At 51.1% G+C, this 18,523-nt stretch overlaps 4 protein-coding genes across 4 annotated transcripts; 3 read left to right on the top strand and 1 right to left on the bottom strand.

Annotated features, from left to right (window-relative positions):
• Window positions 1-1,642: 1,642 nt before the first annotated feature.
• J4E88_006268 (uncharacterized protein) lies at window positions 1,643-5,418 on the top strand (the record flags this gene model as incomplete). The annotated part of the gene is made up of 5 exons (XM_049399897.1): window positions 1,643-2,163; window positions 2,212-2,865; window positions 2,911-4,014; window positions 4,064-4,575; window positions 4,625-5,418. The coding sequence occupies 5 exons, from the start codon at window positions 1,643-1,645 to the stop codon at window positions 5,416-5,418; spliced, it is 3,585 nt and encodes a 1,194-aa protein (XP_049254208.1).
• A 1,538-nt stretch (window positions 5,419-6,956) lies between these two features.
• J4E88_006267 (uncharacterized protein) lies at window positions 6,957-8,782 on the top strand (the record flags this gene model as incomplete). The annotated part of the gene is made up of 3 exons (XM_049399896.1): window positions 6,957-7,186; window positions 7,669-7,951; window positions 8,297-8,782. The coding sequence occupies 3 exons, from the start codon at window positions 6,957-6,959 to the stop codon at window positions 8,780-8,782; spliced, it is 999 nt and encodes a 332-aa protein (XP_049254207.1).
• Window positions 8,783-9,258: 476 nt separating this feature from the next.
• J4E88_006266 (uncharacterized protein) lies at window positions 9,259-9,678 on the bottom strand (the record flags this gene model as incomplete). Its single annotated transcript, XM_049399895.1, has 2 exons — window positions 9,259-9,422; window positions 9,483-9,678. 2 exons carry the CDS (start codon window positions 9,676-9,678, stop codon window positions 9,259-9,261), a joined length of 360 nt encoding a protein of 119 aa, XP_049254206.1.
• Window positions 9,679-12,105: 2,427 nt separating this feature from the next.
• On the top strand, window positions 12,106-13,060 carry J4E88_006265 (uncharacterized protein; the record flags this gene model as incomplete). The annotated part of the gene is made up of 2 exons (XM_049399894.1): window positions 12,106-12,288; window positions 12,338-13,060. 2 exons carry the CDS (start codon window positions 12,106-12,108, stop codon window positions 13,058-13,060), a joined length of 906 nt encoding a protein of 301 aa, XP_049254205.1.
• Window positions 13,061-18,523: the final 5,463 nt, after the last annotated feature.

Raw genomic sequence — 18,523 nt, 5'->3', positions numbered from 1 at the left:
CTTAACTACTAGGTAGGTAATTTCTTATATATAAAGTTACTATTTTTTTACGTTTAAGTTTAAATCTTACCTATTATAGTCTTTTTTTTTTTACTTATAAGTCTATAGTAGTATAATATAAGAGAGCGCTAGTAGTATAATATAGGTAAGCGCTAGTAGTATAATACCTAAGAAGAGTGCTAGCTAGCTAGTAGTATAATGCCTAAGAAGTGCGCTGCTAGCTAGCTAGCAGTATAATGTCTAAGAAGAGTGCTAGCTAGCTAGCAGTATAATGCCTAAGGAGCGCGCTGCTAGCTAGCTAGTAGTATAATACCTAAGAAGCGCGCTGCTAGCTAGCTAGTAGTATAATACCTAAGAAGAGCGCTGCTAGCTAGCTAGTAGTACAATGCCTAAGAAGAGCGCTGCTAGCTAGCTAGCAGTATAATACCTAAAGAGCGCGCTACTAGCTAGCTAGTAGTATAATGCCTAAGAAGAGCGCTGCTAGCTAGCTAGTAGTATAATACCTAAGAAGAGCGCTGCTAGCTAGCTAGTAGTATAATGCCTAAGAAGAGCGCTAGCTAGCTACTAGCTAGCTAGCAGTATAATGCCTAAGAAGAGCGCTAGCTAGCTGCTAGCTAGCTAGCAGTATAATACCTAAGAAGAGCGCTAGCTAGCTAGCTAGCTAGCTAGTAGTATAATGCCTAAGAAGAGCGCTAGCTAGCTAGCTAGCTAGTAGTATAATACTTAAGAAGAGCGCTAGCTAGCTAGTAGTATAATGCTTAAGAAGAGATATCTAGTAGTATAATGTAAAAGACTTAACGTAATACTAGTTATATAACGCTACCTTTTGTGCAGCAGTATAATGTAACTTTTTAAGCAGCAGTATAATGTTACTTTTTAAGTAGCAGTACAATATAACTTTTTAAGCAGCGGTATAATGTTACTTTTTAAGCAGTAGTATAATGTTATAGAATCTTTAAATTTGCGTTTAGAGAAGCTTGTACAACATTATACAAGCAATATAATGCTTACTAATCGCGGCTAAAGGCCTTATTATATAACCGTCCTACTGCGCATCCTACCGCGATCACCAAACAGGCCCCAGGAGTGGACGCGTGGAATGCGACGAGATACCAGAGACCCACCTGGAATCCACCCCTACTCGTCGTATCTCGCCCGTACTGCGCTGCGTATATCTTGTCCTGTCATTTCCCTGCAAACGCCGTGTGATTGTCGGGCCGGTGTGTAGCAGCCCGTCGCCTCTACGCACTGGCAGAACGGGCACCATACAAGACTGCAGACGGCCGGCGAAATCACGTCTTCAGTCCTCATGCCACGGAATGATGCGACGTCGTGATTACAGCACGCCTGCCAACCCCCTCCCGCCCCAAGCCGAGCCCGCCGTCTGCACCTGCTGCATCTGCTGCTGCACCTAATTGCTCCGCCGTTGACCTCCGCATTGTCTCGCGTTGCGCCCTCACCGTGATTGGCCCTACCGCCTTTCTGTGCCCAACCCTGCTATTCTGCCCCAATTTCCACCGCAGCTCTTCCGAACCCATCTCCCGACGCGACAATTGCCTCCTTCCCCCAGGAGCCCCTCTGCATGCGATAGTTGTGTCGCCGAGCTCGTGCTGGGCTGCGCGCGCCGATCAGGAATCTCGGAATGTCCAAAGACAAACGCAGGAGCATCTTTGGTCGCGGCTCCCTCAATGCATTCGCGTCGCAAAGCAACAAAGATGAGTCGCAGCCCTCGAATCTGCTGCGCAAGCGGCGCACGGCGTCCTTCATGTCCAACCTGTCCGATGTGTCGCAGTACACCGAGACCGCCTCGACCAACGGCAGCACGGTAGCGGGGAGCAGTCACGTCAGAGAGACGATAGATGGGCAGCGGCCAAGTCTTTCGAAAAACAGCCTGAAGCGCGCCAGCTCCGTCTTCAGCTCCTTCCGCGGCTACAAACTCTCCGCCGACGACGACCCCGAGCCTCTCTCGGCAACATCAACACGAACATCGACTGGTTTTGGAGAATACATATGGGAAGATGTGCACGATCGCCAGGTGCTGCAGCATGGCGAGGTCCAGACGAGCAGCTCCATGTTCAGGAAGAAGAGGGAATATCTGGTGCTGACCGAGAAGCATCTCATCCGCTTCAAGAACCACGCGAAAGCGATCGAAGCATTTCCTGGGTGCGTTCCAGTGTCGACAGTGGCCCATACCAAGACTAACAAGCGCAGGATACCTTCGCCGAACAACCGCATGAGCTACTACCGCCACAGCCACAGCCCCTCGACCGGGTCGTCCCACGAGCTTCAGTCCATGGCTTCGGAATCGTCTGGAGACCGCCACCAGGGCATACCCCTACGCCACATCGTTGCCGTATATCATCTCGACGACGGTCGGCCGCACTTTGCGCTGGAACTTTATTATTTGGACGACGAGACGAACAACGCCTCATCCATGACGCTGCAGTTCGGGGACCCAGAAGAGATGTTTTCATGGCTCAAGGCCATAAGAGAAGCAGCGAATAGGGCGCGGCTGTCTGACGCGAAGCCCATCTCTGCACACAACTCCCATCTGGCTGCGCGTGTCGTGGAAGCAGAACGCGACTATGTACCTCCACATTACGCCATATACAAAGTCGTTCTCCGACCGCAAGGAAAGACAACGACGAGAGCCTCAACTGATGACCTTGCCAAAGTTTCTGCTTCAGTATGTTTCCTTGCTATTGGTGTGCATAAAGTACACATCATTCCGTTGTTCAAACCCTCCTCGCAACGGTCTTCCAGTCCATCACTGGCCGCTCATAACACCCAGTCGTCGCATGGTATCCTAACGCTGACTGAAGTATGCGTGTCCGAGATTGACGATACCTTCCAGTTAACCTTCCGGTGGGTATCCTTCTGCGCTATGAGAAAACCGCTAACAACACACAGAAAGCCGCTTGAACGTCCCAAAGTTCTCCACCTGGCGTCATTAGCTTCGCGGGATATTGCTGTCCGTCTGCGATCCATAGAAGCTAGTCTCAGACCTGAGTGGGAGACGCGACCTTTTGACTTCCTTGTCCCAGACGAGGTGTATCATGACGTCGCTCGACAAGAAAGCCCTCATCCGATGGACCAAGATTCTTTGGATAGAACCTTGATTGGATATTGCGTTGCTTACGATGTACAGCCAGAGAACATCAGCTATCAGATCACCTACCCTGCGGAGGATGCACCGCGTTTCGAGCTCCTACCACCGGTCGGACTACGCAGAGCCCAGTATAATACCCTCGAGCTGCTCGCCGTCATGCGTGCCTTGCGCTACAACGAGACCTTTGGCGGTATCTCATTCAAAGATGTAAAATTGGATGTTCTGAATGGACTGAAAGACCCCAATGGCGCTGAGCACCTTTGCCTCAAGACAAAACGCGGCACGTATGCACGGCTGGATATTGAAGAACTGGAGCGGTCTTGTCTATTAGTGCAAGAGATTCGCGCTCTGGCCTTGACGAACCGAAAGCTGCGGAGAATGGACTTTACCTCATGCATATCAAGGAAACCCAGAGACCACGGGGAATCTAGAGGCAGTGCGAGAGATCAGGGTTGCGGCATTGTGGAAGCCCTGTTTCCGCTATGCAAGTACCAGACCACCAATGTCGATTGGATAGCATTGAACAAAATACAACTTGGAGATACAGATCTGGATTACCTCGTCGCGGCAGGTGTCGAGCGGGCTTGCCACTTCCGCGGACTTGAGCTGAGTGGGTGTGGCCTAACGGATCGGTCGCTTTCTCTTGTTCTGGATGCGATCCGCGCACAGGAAACCACCCTGGAAGCCTTAGATCTGTCGTCGAACCCGTTCAGATTATCACCGAGCATGTTTGATTCTCAGATTGGCGTTTTTGGATACCTCACCAGACTCAACCTGTCGCATGTTGCGCGCTCGTCGGGCTTTGAGTCGCTGATCTCGGTCGAAACCTTTGCTGGCTGGAGATTGCAGGAGTTGATACTGAGCGGCACCTCGCTCAACTCCGCCATGGTCGACGCAATAGCTGGGTTAGTTCCACATACTTAACATGCTGCCATCCTGCTAACCACCGCGTAGTTATCTTGTCAACTACAAACAATCGTCAGCTCTCCGTGAACTACGATTGGATCATTGCTTTTTGACTGGAAGTGACATTGCCTACCTCTTGCACTCAATGACCGAGCACCCTGGAAAAGCTCGCGAGTTACATTTGGATGTCAGCGAGAACAACATTGAAGAAGATCTGGACAAGTTGACCAGGGCAATCTCTAAAGGTCTTGCCCCATCCAACTTCACACTCCGCCTGCTAGAGTTCGAAGAGGACGCCGACTTCCGCAAGATGATACTTGCGCTGGCCGCCAATAACACAATTCGACAGCTTGATATCTCACGAGCATCCTTACCATGCGATGCCTCCGAGGAGACTTGTCAGGCTATGGAGAAGATGTTTGCTGATAATACCAGTCTTGAATGGCTTGACATCTCCGGAGAAGACTCCCGGTTGGAGACAACCAAGCTAGGTGTTGGCATCAACCGCGCATTACGGGGTTTGCAGCGCAACCGAACCCTGCGCGCCTTGTACATCAGATGTGAGTTAACACACATTCATGCCTACTGGCAATTAACTGACAGTAATAGATCAAAAGCTCGGCGTACAAGGCGCCAGCACCCTCGCCGACGTCCTCAAAGTAAACACGACCCTCCAATACCTCTACTGCGAAGACAACGGCATAGCCCTAACCGGCTTCACCGACCTCGTCAACGCCCTCCACCGCAACACAACCCTCCTCTTCCTCCCCACGATGCAAGAATCGCGACAAATGGCCCTCAAGCAAACCGAAGACCAAGTAAAATCCATGCGCGACGACGTCTCCCTCCCCACGTCCTCGAAATCCAGCTCCGTCCGCAGCCGCCTCACCAACCGCGTCGTCAGCGGCAAGTCCTCCAAAGAACCAAACTACCCCATGGGTCTCTCAGACCAAGACATCAAAGCCGCCCTCGGCCTCGTCGACGAAAGTTGGGCTCGCCAAGAATACAGACTACAACAATACCTCCAACGCAACCACAACCTCGCCCACGGCATCCCCACCGCCATGGACGTCGACGAAGAAGACTTTGAGCGGCCCGACACCGCAAACAGTCTCGGCAAGATCCTCGAAAAAGTCACCATTGAAAGCACGCCTACACGGGAGAAAGACGTCCAGCTGGGAATGGGAATGGATATGTATAGCCCGAAGTCGAAGCCAAGTGGTGAGAAGGATGTGACCCAGCTGGGTGTTTATACCCCCGAGTTTTATCTTCCGGAGTTAAATACGCCGGGGACGGGCACGCCGAGGAGCGAGGTGGTGGATTATGATGTTACGCCTTTGGAGAAGGAGCTCGAGATGAGCTTTGGGGAGAATAGGAGGGCTTTTCCGTTTCCGACGAGGTGATGAGATGGTACCGACATAGGTTCCATACTCGCTTGCGCATGCTCACCACCTTCGATTACGATCGCCGCCCATGTACATATAGAAGTTTGTTTTGCATACCGGCCCTCTTGCGAGAGACATTAGGGGGTTCATTCGGCGTTTTCTTCCTATTTCTTTTCTTCTCAACATGCAACAATAGGATGGGGAATATGCATATCAAGTTGGATAACGGTTGGGGGTGTTCTATGATACCATAGATATTTGAATCAACAAAGGATTTTAAACCTTCACCAAAATGCAACCACATTTCGGGCGCCTTCTGTAATGATAGATGCTGTGAACACGCGTTCTCGATCGCGATCTGAAATGTACATCTGCAGTACCCCACATGCCACCCCCACTAAACAAGCTCACACGTCCGAGCTTCAGCCGAAAATGTAGGCTGACATCACCGATTCTGCAACATGTTCGCGTCTTTCCCTATGCCATCCGTTTATCCAATCGAACGATCACAACCACGATCATTCTAAATCACAGCGCCGACGAAAAGGATTAGGCGATCTTTCTATCCACTCTCCCCGATGATTGTTTGAGCATAGTTCCTCACGTGCGCACGCAATCATGGTGAGACAACACGGTAGTTTGACAAAGGACGACGAGACGAATCAGGCAGCTTGGGAGGCGGCGAAGGGAGCGGCGATTGGGGGGACGAAGGTACGCTTCTCTCTTTTTTTTTTGCCGTTGTCGCTGTATATCTGCATATGACAACTATTATTGGAAAGATTGGGGTGCTGCATGGGCAAAGAGAAGGAAGGGGAGTTGCGGGGGTCAATCAATCATGCATACCGCGATTTTCACTTCGTCAATTGGCGTGTTTTGGTATGAAGGACGGTTATAGTTGTAGCATCTATGAGGAGAGCAGGGGTCGAGAATGGATAAGGGGTTTTGATCAAGATGGGTTGGTAGGTATGATGGCTGACTTTGAATCACAGTGGGGTGCTTTCTTCGCCGTGGCAGGCGGTGTTGCATACGCCTTTTCGCCTGTATACAAGGGTCTTACTGTTCAGTTCAAGACGTATGTCTCTCCCGTCGCTTCCACCCCTCTTTCATTCTATCCCATCCCATCCAATCTCCGCTCTCCCCATACACCCTCCTATCAACCACTCTACTAATTCACTTAGCTATATACAAATGTCAGGCATGATACTCGGAGGGTACCTGGAAGCCGACAAGCGCATGATCAACTACCAACACCGCGTCCGACACCACAAGCGGGTTGCTAGGGATATGGAGATCTGGAGAAGGTACGAGGATTCTTATGAGGAGAGGGGGACGCCGGGGGTGGGGGCTGAGAGTGATGTGCATGGACCGAACGGGAAAGGGAATTGAGGTGCGGGATGATTGGGCGAATCTGCAAGAATGAAGGTTTGGTGTTTGTGCGGGTGAGGATGGCAAACAAGTATTTCTGCTTCTCGCTATATGAATCATTCTTCTCCGTCTCCCCTTGTACCACACTCAACATCCGCCCTGTATTCTAACCACACACGCATCCACCTAGAATGCCTACCGACTTCCAACCCCTGCTCAATATCTCCGACGATACTTACCCCCGTACAGCGGGCACGTGGGGTTTCTCAGGCACAATCACGCATCAGTATGCACTTCGCAAGAGATGGATACTGCTCCGCTTTGAGCAAGTAACAGAGTTCGCGTGTTGCCTATGCAAGCAGCAGAAGCAGGCCCATCTCGTAGCTGTAAAGGGTGTGCTGTGGGATGATATCGCTCTCAAGTCCTGTCAGGCGTGTTTTGACGAGCGGAATGATGCACTTCATCGTGACATGGATCTGGAACTAGCTACTGCGAGATTGCATTGTTGACTTGGTCTTGTAAAGTAATAATGAAAAGACAATCATGGCTGCGCTTCTAGAAGGTGTGGTGTTCCTGCAGCCAGAGCTCCGGCAGCCAATGACGTGATGGTGCGCGAAAGAGTATAGCGCCCCCACCCACGCCGCGGCCTTTTAAGCCACCTTGCGAATTCGCTTGCTCCTCTTTCTCCAGGCAGCACCAGCTGGTCCTCGTTCACGACACCTCACGACTTCACGACTTCACGTATACAACGGCTATAGCTCCGCGTTACGATGGATGTCTTTTGGACGCTCCCGCCCGTCTCTAGGTAAGCTTCTCTCCTCCAAGTAGCTCAGCTCGTAGCTCTCACCTCATTCCCAGCTACGCGCAAACAACACGTCGCACAATCGCTAACAACCCCTACAGGACTATCACAGCTGCAGCAGTCGTTGTATCGGCCGCAGGCTACAGCGGTCTCCTCAGCCTCTATCACTACATCTTCGTCAGCCAATATGTCTTCACGGTGTCGATGCTCCCGCAGCTCTGGCGACTCTTCACAGCGTTTCTGATTACGAAACCGAAGTTCGGCATCCTGCTAGACCCCTACTTTCTGTACCAGTACGGCAGCTCCATCGAGCGGGAGTCGCCTCGCTTCAAGGATCCAGGCGACTTTTTCGTGTACACTTTGTTCCTCGGTAGCGTCATTGTCGTAAGTACCCACTGCACACACGCGTACATAGCATCTTCCATCGCATCGACACAACTGTCTGCGACCTCTCGACTTCGGTCAGAATCACCTCCGCATATCTGCCCGCCCAGCCTGTTATTCCTAGCTGAAGCGGTTCCTGGAACGGAGGAAGAATACCCTTGCACATCATGCGGTTCCGTCATTCGCAATCATATAAAGGGACTTGTGTGGTGTGTAGGCATGGTGGGATTGTCACTTGAGAAAGCTTTGCGAATGCTCTCCATTTCGCAAGGCGGTGTTGGCTCCCTACATACTTTCGCGATTCGTTTCGCTTTGTTCACTTGCATCTTCTCGTCTTGATATTAGTGTATTGTGGATGGACTTGTGCTAACAGTCCGCGCAAAGGCAACAGCAGGTGGCATCCTAAACCAATACACCTTCCTCCCGTCGCTGTCACTCGCCTACGCCTACACGTTCGCCCAAGATAATCCCACCCGCTCCGTATCCTTCTTCGTCATTACTTTCGAAAGCAAATACCTGCCCTTCGCTATGCTCTTCATGGCCTTTGTCATGGACGGTCCTGATGCCGCTCTCGGACAGCTTATGGGTCTCCTCGCCGCACACTTGTACGACTTCCTGACAAGGATCTGGCCTACGTTTGGCGGTGGCAAAAACTACATTCGCACACCTGAGATGGTGAAGCGCTGGTTCGGTGCTGCGCCGGGCAGCGTGCAGAACAGAGGATACGGACATGTTGTGCAGGGACGGGGAGGTGCTGCGCAGCCTAGTGCGGCGAGGGCGACAGGCAATGCTTGGGGTGGAATGGGTCCCGGGAGGAGACTGGGGGAATAGACGTATGCGGCTGGAAATGTCGCGTGCGTTTACACATTGAGGCTGGGTATTGTGTATTTTGGGGCTTTGGCACTTGATTGCACTGTCTTGATAGACGAGGTGGTCTACACACCTTTACAATTTCTTCCTGTCGATCCAACTATTTCTTGATTCGCTGACTTGGTTTGGAAATCTGCAACGACGCTGCAAACTATCTCAGCGAATCAGGAAATAGCTGGGTCGGCGGGAAAGAAGCTTTGGCACTTGACTGTATCATCTTGATGGACGAGGTTTATACACCTGTACAACTTGTTTCCTGCCACGCCAGGTAATTCCGGGCGATCAGTGTTCATCTTCAACGATTCGCTCAAATAGTTCAGAATCACCTGGACCGGGAGGAAACACGTGGTGACATATTATCATGACAGTATTCAATCATTTCATCCAATGCCTCTTGGCTATAATACAATCCCTCCCCTACATATTATGGATTCAATTTACTTTGAGCTTCCAGCAGGATTGCTCGGTCCATCAACAGCCCTTTCTACATGCCCTGCGATTCCATTCTTGCTCGCGTCGAACTGGCTTCCAATCACGCCGTCCTTGCTGAATGGACCACCGACTTTCTCGCCGATTTGGCCGATTGCGCCGTCGGGGTTGACTGTCCCATATATTAATATAGAGTTCAAGGTGGTTGTAGTATGCTTGAAGGACTACTTACAGTTCTTGCCAATCGCACCCGCACTGCTAATCACACTAGGGTTCGACTGAGGAATCGCATTTGTGCCCTTGTTTGCGCCGAGCTTGTCTGCTGCGGCGGTGGTGTTGTCGGTCATGTTTCCGGACATGTTGGGTGTGGATTGGTTTGCTGTGCCGAGGCCGAGTTGTTCTTGGAGGGGACCGGTGGATTTGGGCATTTAGTTGATTTGAAGGGTTATGTTGATGAGAAATCACTTATGGCAAAGGGTAGGGTTTCTTATATGAATGGCGATGGTGGTTATGCATGGAGAGTACGTCACGGATGCTCAAGTGATGATGGTGACGATGGTGATGTCATGATGATATGAAAGTGGTGGGAGCGCAATTGCAGAAATACGCATTCGGATAAAGTCGATGATGTATCTAGTGAGTAGCTTCCGTGGATCTCGATTTTACCTTTCGCATGCCAGAAAGTGGGGTGGAGATCTGGTGGTCGTGGTTGTGATTTGCTACTTGGGCTGACTATGGCGTTATGCAGCTGTCATGTACCTCCGCGCGTGATCTACATGTAAAGGTACCCGCACGATTGAACATGGACGTAATGGGTTTGGGGAGGTGGATTGTGATTTCATAGATGCTTGCTGGTCTGGTATCATTGCTGGTTTGGTGCCGAGGACTACTGTATGGATCTAGGCGGTAATTACATGCGCGTCATGGCTAGGTGCGTCTCTTTGCTCGTGCTCCGCCTACTTTAGGGAATGACAGTGGGAGCTTGAGCTTTGCGATGAAGTGGTTGGCGGTTTCGGCTTTGGTGAGCTTCATGCGTGTGAGGTCGGTTTGGGTTGGGGCGTTGAGCTTGCATCCGAGTTCGGCGAAGTATTGCTTGATTCTGTGTGGCGTTAGCATGGGTTAGGTCAAGTGGTTCTTGGGGAACGTACTCTTTGTTCTCGAGCTTCAGATCTTCTCGCAGGTCGTTCACATCGACTTCGTAGTCGTCGACTGTGAGTGCTGCCGCTGCAATATGTGTCATGAGGTTATCGACGTGCCAGCGAGACATCTCAAAGGAACTGCACAGGTTAGCCAGTCTTCATGAAACAACAACTGACATGACTTACCCCTCGGGGGCAAACTTCCTCCTGATGGCCATGAGTTGACCCGCAGGCGTGTCCTCACCCATCGCTTCCTCCAACTTCCCCTTCATGGGAATCTTCTTCGGCCGAGGTCCACCTCCTCCAATCAACGCGGAGTTGAAGTTGATGCAAAGCAGTATGAATCGTAGGGCCTTCAGCTTCTGTATCTGTTTGTTCTTGGCGAGCTTTACGATGCGCTTAGCAACGTATTTGCTGGCGACGCTGACTCCTTCGCCGACTGAAGATTTTTGAACCCAGTCCTGGACATCGAGCATGGTCATGAGATCGCTTCCAATCACAACATCCGTAGGGTAAACGTCGGCTGGGTATTCGGCTGCAAGGTTGGGTGTCGGGCGAGGCTTGGAGCTGTCCACGGCTGCTGCGAGATCGTCCTTGTTCGGCATGACCGCTGTCGCAGAGGCCATTTGCTGCAGAACGTTCTCGGCAACTGCGTCGGTCCTCGCTGCGTCCTCAGCTCCGGTTCCACTCTTGATGGCGTTGAGCGTCCGGTCTTCAAGTGCCTTCCTCGACTTCTTGGATCCAAACTCTGCCGCGAGAGCAGCTCTCTTTGCCATGACAGTGTTTTGTGCTGCGTCCAACGCCTCCTGCTCTTCGCGCATTTCTTGTGCTTCGCTTCGCAGTGTGCTTCGTACGACAACTCTCTTGACCGGGACGATCTGTAGCTTGCTTGTCGCAGGGTCGAATACGCCGATGTAGTCTTGTAGCTGGCTCTCGGCGCTTCCATCATGCTCTTCCTGTGCGATGTAATCTAGACGAGGGTGGCCGGATGATTGGAACAGCATTTCGGTTTCTTCGCCTTGTGGTCTTATCTTGGTGCGCTTGTATGGGTTGAAGGATATCTTCGAAGGGATGGTGAGACCGGGTGTGACAGCTTGAGCGCGTTAGAAAACACATCCATATATCATGCCAAGGTCTCCCGGCATTTGCGATGAGTTTTGACGCAATGCGACAGTCTGAAGAGGTGCTATCATACCTAGAAGCGGACCCAGAGTCTCTTTATTCTCTACCATCTTGACGCGGACATTTCCCGTAGGCGCAACAGCTGTCTTCTTCTTCGGTCGTTCGCCATTCTGCTCCTGCCTCTTTCTCTTCTTTTCACTCATGTCGGCGTTGCGGTTCCGATATGGCAGCATGGGTCGCGTTGTGTCAAAAAGTTCGATCGCGAATTGGCAGAACTTTGGGCGGTCAGCTAGCAGGCATAGCCGAGCGACCGGGGTGGAAGCTACGCCAACCCCGAACCGTCTTAGCGCATCCGCGATGACGTTCACGCGACGGACGCGTTCCAGACTTGCGCATCCGCATCGCAAGTGCGGCCACGGCACACACGGAGCTTCCCTCTATTGAATCCCTTGTATCTAGTCAATGCAGTCGCCCTGATACAGTAAACAATCAAACTTCATCTCCGTCCTTCGTCTTCCATCACCCGTCATCACCATCCATTGTTTCATTAACCACTGTACTGCTACCAAGCGCACCTATTTCACCAACCTCACCATGCCCACCGTCCTTCAGACAGCTGGCGACATGGTCGACAACCTCGGAAACAAGATCCATTACACCACGCGAAGAGTCGGTGATCAGATCGAGACCACCACCAATCAGGTCCTGCCACCCAAGCAGCGCGAGCACATGCTTGAGAGGGCCCGAGACTACGCCCACCAGAACCCCAAAGTAGCCGTAAGTTGTTCGATAACATCTGAAGACTCCAATCAATGACACCTTCCAGGCCTTCCTGACGACCCAAACCGCATTGACTGGTCTCCCACTGGCCCTCTTCCTCGCCTTCGCAACAACCACCCTCCTCGTCTCCCTATCAACCTGCCTCTTCCTCGGCCTCCTCGTCTCCATCGCAATCACCTTCTTCCTAGTCGGCTTCGCGCTCCTCTTCGTCGTCCCCACCGTCATCATCGCCAGCTGCTCAGCGACCTTCATCTTCATCTGGGGCTTCGTGGGCTACATCATCCTACGCAGGTTCAATGAGGGTGAGGAGCTTCAGCGTGGCACTCCCGTTGGCGATAAGTTGTACAAGTTAACAGGCGGTAGATCGGGATATCTACAAAGCGATCAGACATCTTCGGAGAGCAGCAGTGACCGAAGGAGGTTGGGTGGTGGAGATGCTGCGAACGGCTCTAATGGCGGTGCTGGGCACGCACATGGTGGTGTATCGTCGCACGCGCGCGATGGCGGGCCTGTGAATGGTGTGAATGGTACCCAAGGTGCTGTTGAGTGGGAGAGGAAGTGGGCGGATGGCGTGCAGCCGAAGCCAGTGGTCCTGGAAACCGAGAATGTCTTTGAGGTGTTGAAAGCGGTAAGTAAACACTCGGTCTCTCAGCAGTGCATTACTGATTATATCAACAGGAGGCTCCAGTTTCCTAGAAGCGTGCCTGGGACTCGAGCTCGGGATGCCGGTCTTAACGTATCACTATTCCTACAGCACGTCCTCACATAATTGCGCTGCCCTAGATATACCGACTCACACCTGCTTTGAACTTCCGATTCTCATGGCATGTTGTGTATGCTACTTTGCTGGCAACGTCTCCGGCATTTTTTCATGACCTATGACATCACGTGCAGCTCTGGTCTTCTAGTGTCTATATAAGCCTTGTTTCCAACCCGCTCCTTCTCTCCACCAACTTTGCAACTTTTCTGCATTCTCAAAATGGACTGGAAACAGGTCCATGTCCTGTTGCTGGACTTCCGAAAAACACCCCCACGCTTACGGCATGACTGTCTGCCCAAAAGACCCACCACGTGACGTGGAAAATCGTTCATCCTTGTACTTCGTTCCATCACTACATGGTTCCCTGTCTTTTCCAAAACTGATCGATGACGTGCGTATGTGCTGATTGCACGCCCGGCTCCCACATTTTACCAAAATTGACCGACATTGACTGCATGCGCTGTATTGTCCGGGCCAAAAGCAAAACTCCTTAATACATGTGTGTCGCCTCGCTGTGAGCAAAAGAAAACGCAAGAAAATACATGTCTTTGTGATACCAAAACGAAGTAGGACAAGAAGAGAAGAATGGCGTTACTGGCCTACATTGGCGTCCTCGTTGTGTTCAACCTTTTCTTCGAATAAAACAACTACATAGATGCACATGCCCTGCACAGTCCTGGGTACACGTTGAGCCTATCAAAACGCATTGTGCTGGTTTCTCGAACACATCAAGTCATATCATAGGGCTAACACACGTTTTTTTTGCATCTGGAGATGGGCAGCCTGCGGCGGGTATATAAACACCTTCTCTCCCGAACAGAGTCTTCTTTCCCCATTGTCTCTTCCTCGTACAGGAACTCCAAAATGCTAAGGGCCATCAATCATGTTTCGTGGGACTTCCGTTTCTCAAAAAAGATACCAAACCATCTATGTTTCGTGCAGCACCTCCGAAAATCATGTTCAACTTCAATCATGGCTTGGTCCGATCTCTCAAACCTTTAACTTGCTATATGATGTTCTCCTTTCTCTGAGCTCCCCGAATTCGAAGATGTCATCTCGTATGAGAGGCTGGAGGTATGAGACTCTATCGATTCTCTGCCTGTGCGAAAACGGCATGTTACTTATGCATGAAACAGCAGCGAGTTGACTGTGTTTATAAAGCTGCCGTCGCGGATCTTCCATACTCAAAAACAGAGGATTGTATAAATGCATGACTGGATTTGGGATCTCCATACGCTTGCATACTGCTTTGCGAAGAGCGTGTTCAAAATGAAGCCAGTGATTGCATGTGGGAAAGAAGAAAGACTAGCCATACGAACGCATGCCTCTGGGTCTGCACAAGAGTGCAGCCGACGGTTACATGTCTGCTGCAACGGTCGTTTTTGTTTTACTCCACTAAATCGTGATACAGCACGATCGAAGACCACGCGTCGTGTACACCGCTAAAGTTGATATATAAACCCTTCTCCTCGGCCCTGAGAGTCTCCCATCTTCTCCCATCATGAAGGACTGGGAACTCAAAAGATAGCGAAAATGTTCTATGTTTCTTCCGAAAGTACCACCTGTATTGTCAATGTTTCCTCGGAAGTGCGGCTGTGGAAACAAAAGCGCACGATAACGAACTCATGAACTCGTCGCTCTATCCGGTCGGATTCTCAAAAAAAGAAACGCAGCCGGTACGTACGCATGGCGTTGCCTTCCTTCACTGCGCTGTGGGTATAAAAGGTCTTGACCTAGTTTCTCTTTGTACATTCAACTTCAATGAGGCGGCTATCCGTGAGTCCAAAAACTTCATACACCAGTTTTCATGGATTCTGGTAACGCTGTAAAACACGCATTGTGTGAACTCCCCGACCAGACCTTGGCACAATCAAATCCTGCTCGTTTGTTCTCATGTACATCGCCGATGTGCGAGTAGAAGATGAAGTACGTGTCGAAAGCAACGCTTGCGGCTTGTTCATGATTGGCGTAGCACTTGGCTGCTGCCTAAATCAGCCACACCATCCCTCGCCACCCACTACACTTCATCCTCACCTTCTCCCAAACGACACACAGAGCTTGCCCCAACTTTACGCAAACCAGTCTCATAAAATCGCATTCCAAGATGCCCGCCCATCCACATACAACCAGACGCATCCAAAAAGAATACCAATCCCTGCGCTCCGACCCAATAGAAGGCTGCACCGCCAACCCAATCGACCCCTCAAACCTCTTTTCATGGCGCGCCACAATCCGCGGCCCCCCAGAAACGCCCTACGAATCCGGCACCTTCCACCTCACCGTGGAGTTTCCAGAGGATTACCCGATCCACCCACCCACTATAACATTCACCACCCATGTTTACCATCCAAACATCGATAGCGACAGTGGGTATATATGTATCAACATCTTGCAACAAGATTGGTGTCCCGTTTTGACGATTTCGAAAATACTGTTGAGTCTGCGATCGTTTTTGGATAGTCCGGATGCGGAGGATGCGTATTATCCGAGCATGGGGAGGGAGTATGTGGAGAGGAGGGATGTTTTTGATGAGCAGGCTAGGAGGTTTACGGAGGAGTTTGCGGGGGGTGGAGGGTAGTTGTCAGTGTTTACTGGGTGAGATGAGATGTTCGCGACACAGCGATCATCGCAACGAGCGACTCACAACTTCCAAAATCCACATGTATCCATCCAATCAGGTCCTCTCGAAAAATGAGAAGTATCATCAACACAAGAGCTTGCGACACAGAGATCGAAACCCAGCCATTATTTATATCTACTCGGTATATAGATCGCATTCGAGAGATCACAACACAGGAAGATACAACTCGTTCAACTCTCAACAAGGCATTCTTGAAAAGAGCTCCCATGGGTCTGATGGCCCAGACAACTCATCCCGCCATGTACAGAACATTGTGGTCTTGCCTCTTTCTCATCCTTACCCTCATTCAATGGGCAGATTCCGTCTTGACCGTTCCCTCTATCAGCCGCGAATACCCTTTACTGGAACGGATACATAGAACGTATCATCTGGGCGTCCCCGTCAGATATCTCGAACTCTGGGTATTTGAGGCCACCGGCGAGACGCAGGAAGGCGGCCTGATTCGTCTGTGGATCCACTTTGAACATCGGGTACAACGTGGGGTTTGTACGATCCCCCGACACGATGGCTTCATTTGAACCTCTACGACTATCGTAATGCATAATTGACTCAAAATCGTATGGCGAGGCTATGTCTGGAGCGATATTATACGTGATGAATTCGGAGCCGATGAAACCGTGTCGAATTGCGAGAGCACGATCGTTGCAGAGCATGTCTTCTGTGCAAGTGGGATCCTCGGCCAGACATCTTCCCCAAGCTTCGGCGAATCCTTCGACGTTTCTGCAATTGTAGATGATGTACTGATCTCGGTCGGAGCGCTCATGCTCGTGGTTTAGGCCAAAAATGTGACCAAGTTCGTGTGCTACAGTGAAGTCCCTGTTGTCGTCTGTCGTGTGTCCCGAGATCATCAGATGATGTCGGCCGGGAACGTTACTAACTGTGTGGCCGACCGAAGCGAACCCTTCGCGACTCATAGGATCAGTCGCGACCCAATACACAACCACAGTTTCAGGAGGTATCTGTGGGTCCCATACGCCCGGAGAGGTGTAGCAGTACGGGTAGTTCGGCCCTCCGACTGGTTTGAAGCGTTCGAAATGCAAATTGTGGCCATTCGATGCTTGCGCCGCACCGAGCTTGCGTGTCCAAGTCCCCCAACCGTTGTCGACTGCTCTGAAAATATTGTTCTCGGAGAGCGCGTCTCTGAAGCACCAGTTAATTAAAAACCTTCGATCTGGTTGCCGGGGCCAACGTTGATTGTTAGCGTTGTAGACGGGGAACCTGGAGGAGTTAATAACTGATGGGCCTTGAGAATTCGCACTACATACCCAGCATGGCCGCCGGTATCAAGTGGCGGAGCAATATCGATTGGGCCAGGAGAAGGAAGAGTGGTGTTGAGGAAATCTGCCGAGATCGCACATACGAGTCCAAGGAAGGCAAGGAGAAGGGAAAGAGAATGCATTTTTGGATGTAGAGTCGGCCTTGGAAGTGGTCGCGCGCGGTTTCGAGGTGGCTGCTAGAGAGTGTCGAGTACAGCAGTGATAGTCGTAGTTAATGCTGTGGCAAGCGAAAGTGGGGCAACAGCTGGTGAAAAACACGCTCTAATGTAAACTTCACCTTCACTGAGTAGCGAGTGCAGGTATCATAGGTAAATATTGTTGACACTGGTTCATCTCTGCAAGATCTCGTTCAGCAACGTGACGACCAGGGTTGCAGTGAAACTACTTCTAAGCCTCTGAATTCTAACGTCCGCTAACCCGACACGATTAATAGTGAGGATACATAAACCGGATTGCCGCAGCGTCGCCTTGGGAAATATGGTAAGCTAGCCCAGGTACATGACCCTTTAAGGGCAAAAGGAAGAGCGGTGCTACGCCTTGAGCATTTGCCATGCCTATTTGAGCCATTGGGTACGAGTTAGGATCTGTTGCTGAATATGGAGCCTGATGATTGGTTCCCGCTATCGAATCGTAGTGCATGATGGAAGCGTAGTCGTAGGTTGAATGGTAATCTGGAGCGGCTGCAGTCCTTGTAAATGAGCGGATTAAGTCCCATCCGAATTGTTCACCGACACCATCCACTTCCGTAAGTTGCTGAAAGGTGACGTGGCTGGCTTGAGCAGCCTGCCAAGCTCGTGCGAATCCGTTGAGGTGCTGAGGCCTGAACTGAATGTAAATATCTCGATCCGGTCGTTGGTGCTCGTGAAGAAGGCCAAACACATGACCCAGCTCGTGTGCTATCTGCCAGACCGGGTTCGGAATCTCTCGCCCCGGTGTATCCACGGGCCCCTGGGTTAGATAATGTGCGCCCTTTTCTCTGCCTTGGTAACCAGCCGGAGCAAATGCCCCGACCACTTGAGGATCATATTTTACACGCACTGCCGCGCGAGGCATACCCTTAGTCCATTCGTTGTTGGCATCGTAACAATGGGGATAGTTGCCTGTGACTGGATGTTTCCAACGTTTGAATTCTAAGGCGTGGTTGTTTTCAGAAGCCGTTCCCATGACTGAGGTCCAAACAAGCCATGCCTGTTCCATGCGCTGCACCGGGATCTGTGTCTCTGCGAGCTGATTCTCGAAGCACCAATAGATTGTGAACATTGCCGTATATTCATCACGAGGCCACCTCCTTGCCGCTATTACAGGGTGCCTGCAAGAGTTAGCAAGTGTCGGGGTCGTTCACAAGATCGAATTATGGATGACGAACCCAGCAAAGACGACCCCAAAGAAGGCGAAGAGAAGAAGTAGGGGCAGCATGGCTGGGCGCTGAGTTAAGTTCCAGAGGGTAGATTCTGGGATTGGTCGGTGGTAGAGCTTCTGGTGGGTTGAGGCTAGTAGTATGTATAGTCGATGCAGGTCCCTGGGTAGGCAGCGAAGGTGGAGTGGGCCAATGCA

This window comes from Alternaria novae-zelandiae (assembly GCF_023758075.1).
Source record: "Alternaria novae-zelandiae strain BMP 2774 chromosome Unknown scaffold_12, whole genome shotgun sequence".
In the NCBI taxonomy this organism is placed as follows: Eukaryota; Fungi; Ascomycota; class Dothideomycetes; order Pleosporales; family Pleosporaceae; genus Alternaria; species Alternaria novae-zelandiae.
Note: the sequence above shows the minus strand (reverse complement) of the source record. Positions and strands in the feature narration are given on the sequence as shown.